Source organism: Rhincodon typus, chromosome 6, assembly GCF_021869965.1.
Source record: "Rhincodon typus isolate 14 chromosome 6, sRhiTyp1.1, whole genome shotgun sequence".
Taxonomy (NCBI): domain Eukaryota; kingdom Metazoa; phylum Chordata; class Chondrichthyes; order Orectolobiformes; family Rhincodontidae; genus Rhincodon; species Rhincodon typus.
The window spans coordinates 12081997-12089229 of record NC_063337.1 but is presented as its reverse complement, the minus strand read 5'-3'; the positions used below and the strand labels follow the sequence as shown (position 1 = coordinate 12089229).

General features: G+C 39.5%; 1 protein-coding gene across 4 annotated transcripts in view; it reads right to left on the bottom strand.

The window, feature by feature from the left end:
- Window positions 1-275: 275 nt before the first annotated feature.
- Window positions 276-7233, bottom strand: part of LOC109930138 (P2Y purinoceptor 8-like) — a 32752-nt gene continuing 25794 nt past the window's right edge. For all 4 annotated transcript variants that reach the window (XM_020529678.2, XM_048598357.1, XM_048598356.1 and 1 more), the window contains exon 3: window positions 276-5535. In XM_020529678.2, coding sequence (XP_020385267.1) covers window positions 4421-5473 — 1053 coding nt within the window. In that variant the 5' untranslated portion in view covers window positions 5474-5535 and the 3' untranslated portion in view covers window positions 276-4420. The remainder of the gene's footprint in view (window positions 5536-7233) is intronic.

Sequence of the window (7233 nt, the reverse complement as noted above, 5' to 3'; positions counted from 1 at the left end):
CCCTCAGCCTTTCCTCATAAGACCTTCCCTCCATACCAGGCAACATCCTGGTAAATCTCCTCTGCATCCTTTCCAATGCTTCCACATCCTTCCTATAATGCGGTGACCAGAATTGTACGCAATACTCCAAGTGCGGCCGCACCAGAGTTTTGTACAGCTGCAACATGACCTCATGGCTCCGAAACTCAATCCCTCTACCAATAAAACCCAACATACTGTACGCCTTCTTAACAACGCTATCAACCTGGGTGGCAACTTTCAGTGATCTATGCACATGGACACCGAGATCTTTCTGCTCATCCACACTACCAAGAATCTTACCATTAGCCCAGTACTCTGTATTCCTTGGATAACACAGACATTTATTCTCTATGTATGCTTGATAATACATATGGTATCATGCATATGCACAGAATAATACATAAACCAGCGTGTGGTACATTGCAAGAATAGATGAGGGGAATGGTTTAATGCAGATGGTTGTTAAGGCCCAGAAACTATGATAGAAACAGCTTTAATGATTGAAGCATTGCTGACACGGTTCAATTTAGGAAGTCAAATTTTTGTCGTTGGTTTTAATTGTCACCAACTGCTTTCTTGGTGGATCTGTGTAGCCCCAGGTTTTGCTACCTCCTGTCCAACAGCTAAGACAGAAATAACAGTGTACCTCACGAAATGAACTGAAACAAATGATAACAGCAACTAAAAATAGGGAGGCATTAGCTGTAAGTGAAAATTAAAGAAATATGCAAGTGCAAAATCATAGATACTTAGGGGAAGATATAAAATTTTGCAAATCAGATCAAATACCATAACCTCAAATTTGATCTCTGATTTGTGATGTCAGTGGACCTTTTAATACGTTGTTGCCTCTGCAATCTTCCACAAAATCTATAGAAGTAGGTATCATTACTGCTGTAGCAGGTTTGTTCCTGATGGGCAATGAGAGAAAGCATTGGTGTGGGAGACTCTTTGAATTTTTAATTCACCCTGTGATTATATTGAGTCTTTACTGATTATCTACCTCCAAAGATGGTTCAATTACTGGAGAGCAGATACCCCTCTTCATTCAGATGTCTAGCTCTTAAGTAAAAATGCAATGCATGCACAAAACACTTTTGGACACTACAATGTTGCACTCTATTCCTTATGGGACAATGCAACCTCTGGTATGTGCATTAGGCTGTAAAACCATTTAGGATATCTTTCATTAATGAAAATTGTGACATTGCAAGGTATCCAATGCCAAAGATGTGGGCATTCATTTCTCATCCATAATGACCCTTGAGAAAGTGATGGTTCATTTCTTTCTTGAACTGCTGCAGTCCACATGGAGGAGGGGTAGCATGGACAAGTTGGGCAAAAGACCTGTTTCCATGCTGTAAACCTCTTTGACTCGACATACTTCCACAGCGCTGTTAGGCTGGGACTTCCAGAATTTTGACTCAGTGATAATTTATGATGGCTATGACTTGCAGGGGGATTCTCATTTGGTGTTTTTTATATAAAAAGAATCATCCATGAGATATGGGCATTACCGGCTGGGCGACCATCTATTGCCCATCTATAGCTGTTGAGAGTCCAACATATTGCTGTGAATCTGCAGTCACATGTAGGCCAGACCTGGTAAAGACAGCAGATTGCTCTTCCTTAAAGGACATGAGTGAAACAGATGGGTTTTTTACTTTGTAAAACTAGCAATCATGAGTGGTCACCATTATTTTGGATTTTATAAAATTCAAATGTCATCATCTGTCAAGTGTTTATCAGGATTAGCTAGCCCTATGACATTACCACTACAGTCTTGCATGTGCCTGATGTCCTTGTTCTATTTCCACAGGTTTGAAAAGTGTTGTCAAACAGTGAGTTGCTGCAGTGCATCTTGAAGATGATACCGGCTTCTGCCGCTACACTGATGCTGGAGTTAATGAATAAGGTGATCTACAGAGGGACAATGGTATTGACTATTATTGGAGCTCCGCTCATCCAAGTAAGTGGTGAGTATTCCATCACACTTCTGACTTGTGCCTTGTAGATATTGGACAGGCTCTATGAAAACAGGAGTACAAAGAGCAATATAAACATATTCACAATTTCCTTCAATAATGGAGTGAAATTAGCCTTCAGTGTCTGGGCAACTATTAAAATTGATGAGACTCTATAATGAATAGATTAGCACTAGGCTATCTTATAAGTAGTGAAAGTAGCAATTATCTCAAAGTAAAGTTTTGCAAAGAAATACGTTCACGGAAATCCGTTGTAAATTGAACTTGAGCTGTGAAAAATAGTTCTCCACAAAGTAACAGCAACTTAACAGAACTCTAAACTGCTGTGTATATTCCAACCTTTAGCATCATGTTAAAGAACACCAGAATGAATGAGGGCAAACTTTACCCTCATCATAATGAAGTGCCTGTATATACTGTCTGGGCCAAATGGCTTCTGTCTGCACCATAAAAATTCTGTGAATATCTCATTTTACTGCAAGGTTTGGATTGATTCCAATACATCAAAATCTATCTTGATCAAACGATCGAAAATTTGTTTTACCACTGGGCAAAATGGACAAATGAAGGAAGTGCAGAAGATAAAGAGAGGTGTTTCTTGAATATTTTTTGAATAGATTTGATTTTTTTTAACTCCTATCCTGACCTTTTACTGGATATGATTTTCAGGCTCCATAGAGAAACTTGCATGGGGAGTGCAGACAATACGACTGATCCTAATTTGCACCAAGTCCTTTTCAGCCTTATTCTTACTGACCTATAATGGCTCACAGTCCACAACATCATCAATCTAAAAAAATGCATCCTTGTTTTCAAATCCCTCGATGTCTTTGGCACTAAGCATTGCTGACCTCATCCAGGCCTACAACCCAACAAGACCTTTGCACTCTTCCAAGCCTGGCCTCTTGTGCAGCCCCAATTTTAATCATTCCATTTCGGAAGGCTTTCCCAGCCCCCAGGATCTGGAATTTCTTCTCTAAACCTGTCCCCTTGCCTACATGCTCTAAGACACACCTTTAGACATATTTCTCTGATCAAGATTTGGTCCTCTGTCCTTTTGTCTCCTTAAGTAGCTTAGTGTCAAAATCTGCCTGATGACAATTCTGTGACAGAGCAATATTTTCATGACAATAAAGGAATTGTTGGTTACTTGTGACCGTAAAGCTAATTCATTCATTTTTGTATTCTCCAGCTGGCATCACTAAGCAACTGGATTTTCCCTCCCTAATCCCAGAATGAAGAACCTTTTCAGACTTGACAATGACCCTCATAAATTCAGAATGAATAGGCTAATTTATTTTCATGTCATGAAGCGGCCAGACATAATGTCTGATGATACTTCACTTTGTCCTATATTTTAGCTCTTCCGTGAAATGAATTCTTATTTCATTTGGAATCTGTTCATTGCTAACTTCTTCCAATAAATTTTCATTGACTTTGAGTGAGTACAATACATGTCAGATACATGCACACAACAGCAAACATTCCCACTATAATACTGTCCTATGAATGAAATGAAGGACCTTCTGAATATAAAACAACACCACAATTTATGAATCATTTATTACTAGCTCTAACTTATGCTTTGTGCAAATGTAAAGGATTTCAAATCAGGGATTACAACTAGCAATGGAATCCCCATAATAAGCTTTATTAGTCCACAATGGAAGATTTACTGGACTGAGCAACATCATAAATTTCATATTGCTTGCTGATTCCTGAGAATAACGTTAACCTGAGGGTTGGAAGATGACAAAAAGCAAAATATTTGATAGAATTCTACAATAAAAACAGGAAGTGCTATATCAGCACTTCAGCAGATCAAGCAAGCAGCTACCTTAGAGAAGGAGGTGGGAGTTGACTTAATGGTTGATGAGCCTTGATCAGAAACATTGGCAGATTATTAAGAGCTAAGAATTAAAAGCAAATCCCACCATTCTCCCCTCTCGCTTTATCAATGGGACTTAGGTCTGCCCATGTTCCCTTTGCTACATTCATCTTCCAACTGAGAGCTCAATGTCGACTGTGGATCATTATTTGATCATTTTCAATGACATTCAACAATTGGTCATGTTCTTGCCTGTGGGACACATTGCAAATAATTTTTGAACCTCCACCTTCTCAATCCCCAAAACAGATGAGGAGTCTCATCAACTACTGGCTGGAAGTCTTAACTGTGAACTGAGGAAACCACCCAATTAATGTGACCATTTTTAAATAGGCATCAAATCTGAGAAATTTTCTCAGAAAGGTGCGTTTGGAATTTTCCCATCTACTTCCAGAAATGCATGAATCTCAACATCGGTTTCACTCTTAATATCTTAGCTCTGCAACAGAACAATCAGTAAATCTTCCAATCAGTTAAAGGTTTGCCTTCAGTATACTATGTTGCACAGTCTTCTGCCAATTTTAGTCTATACTGAATCATTTGTTGAATTCAGAGAGAGCTGCATTTCCAAAGCTTGGTGATTTTGCAAGCCCGATCTCATTGAGAACATACTCTCCCTTCTGTATTCAGTTAGACTCCCTTGACTTGAGATAATTGCTATTCCCAAGTATGTTCTGAGCTTCTTACGAAACTCTTTGGAGGCAAAATAATAAATGAAAGGGTCAAGGCAGCTATTTAAGCAGCTCAGGGTGAGTGTGACTTTATAGGCAGTGTAAACCCCTTTGTTGAAAAAGATCCGTTTGATGATATGAATGAGAAGGATAAAGTTGTTGGGTGCAAAACACGTTACAAACACCAGGAGCACAATTAAAGCTAAGCCAATAGCTCTCTTCTTCTGTGCACTGACATAACTTGAAGAGGTGTTGATCAGCTTGGCAATGATCCGAATGTAACAGTACACAGTGACACTAAAAGGAATTAAGAACAGGATGACAAATAAAGTGAATAGAAAAGCAGCCCAAGCTTCTTTGGAAGGTAGCATGTCCATCTTCAGAATGTCAAAGCATGTGGTAATATTTAGTTCATGAACTTCGTACGTCAAATCCTTTATCTCCAGTGGCAGCAAGACGACCAACATGACCGCCCACATTCCTAGACAAATTGCAACCGCATGCTTCTTTGTCCGCCATCTGACACAGTGCATTGGGAGCACTACTCCTACATAGCGGTCCAAGCTAATACAAGTCATCGTTAAGATGGAACAGTACATGTTCGCATAGAATAGCACAGTAACCACATTGCACAGGTTAGTTCCAAAGGTCCAATTGTTACCTTTCCAGTGGTATGCGCTCTGAAAGGGCAGAAATATGGCAAGGAGAAGATCGGTGAGGGTAAGGTTGATCATGAAGACGATGGATGGTGTCTTAGGTTGTGCTCGGCACAGGAGAAATAACGAGAACCCATTCCCAGGCAGGCTGATGATTGCAACAATGAGGTAAAAGATTGGAAGGGTGCTCTGAATTATATGACTTGATAGCATTTCCAGAGTATCATTATCCAAGCTTCCATTTATGGCCATGATGAAATGAGCCGAAAAGAACAGAAGCCTCAAATCGAAACCACAACAAATGGATGGATTTTCTTAAAAGAAGGAAAGAACAGAACGTTATTAATCATAAATCAGAAACACGCTCCCTAAGAAGAATGTTTCTGTCACAAGGAAAAATCAAATTTGGGTTTGAATGAAAACTTTATACATGATCAGGCTGCAGCAGTTTGGGAAGTATGCACACTGCAACATTTTTGAAGGGTAAGTCGGAATGTGCAACTTATGCCAGCCTTGCCAGCGATGCCCACATACCAAGAATGAATGACACAAACAACTTGATTTAAACGAGTGGATGCACAACTTGGAACCAAATGTTTCTTTTTGTACTCTCAAATTGTATACCAGACTGCTGTATAAGCAGAATAATTAACTGTGTTGGTGCGCCGTGATACCAGGGATTTTTGATTGGAAAAGGTGATTGCACAAACAACAAGTTGCATTTCTTTCACATTCTACAACATCCAAAGACTCTCCACAGGAACAGCATCAGACCGAATTTGACACCAAGCTATATAAAGCATTATATGTATCGCCTCGGGTGGCTTGATGAAAGAGATTGGCCAGAAGGAGTGTGAGAAAGTGAGGGAAATTTAAGGAAGGAATTCCTAAGTTCAGAACCTAGGCAGCTGAAGGCACAGCAACCAATGGTGGGAAGATGAAAATCATTCCCATGTAAGAGGCTAGAACTGAATAAGTTCTATTCAGTGGAGGCTTGTTGGGATGAAGGAGGTTACAGAAGTTGGAGCAATGATAGCAAGGAGGGATTTGAAAATAAAGTTGAAATTGAGATGCTGCCAGACAGGCAATAAACACAGGTCAGCAAATACAGGAATGAGGACTGAATGGGATTTGTTTCACATTGGGACATAGGCAGGAGGACGTGCTTATGTCTACATTGTTTGCTAGGAGAGGGCTAGGAGAAACAGTTGTGACCAGAGGTATGTCTGTTTTTACAAGTGGAAGAACATCTCTGAGCATATTAAAAAATAGATTTAGACTGTTTATTCTCAGTTGCTACACACTTTCTTCAGATTTATATCATTTGCTAAGTTCTCATTTTATCACTGTTCTGTGCCAATATTACGCCAAACATAATCTCAACAAAACATCTTCAGTTGCATGAATGTGAATGCCTCCATTTTGTAAACAACTGTCTTGTGTCTTCTCTGGGGCAGAGTTGTATTTGGGATGAAATGAGACTGCAACTAATTTAACAAAGGATTTTTTTTCTTAGAATGAATTGTGTTAAGGGCAGAAAATAGTGAACCACGATAAATAGTTGTTATTCGGATTGAATGATGTTAGACAACAATGTTCCCCAATTGTCAATGCTTGGGACCATTGCTTTTTCAAGATATGACTTGCAAATTGGAACAGAGAGTATAATGTCAAAACTTGCCAAAAATAGCAAACTTGGAGGTGTGATAGATAGCAAACACCTGCGATAGGAGTTACAGTGAGTGAGCAGATTTGGCAGCTAAACCAATGATGGGCAGATGGAAAGTAAGACAGAGAAGTGTGAGGTGTTGCATTTTTATTGGAAATATAGGAAGGGCTGATACAGGCTTAATGAAACAGTTTTACAAGGTACACAAGGACAGCGGCTCTTGAGGGTTGACGTGCACAGATTTATTAAGATCTCGGGCCATGTTGAGGTGCCAAAGCAAATAGGATCTTGGACTTTTTAAATATAGGTACTGAGTACAAAAGCAGGAAGTTATGCTGAACAG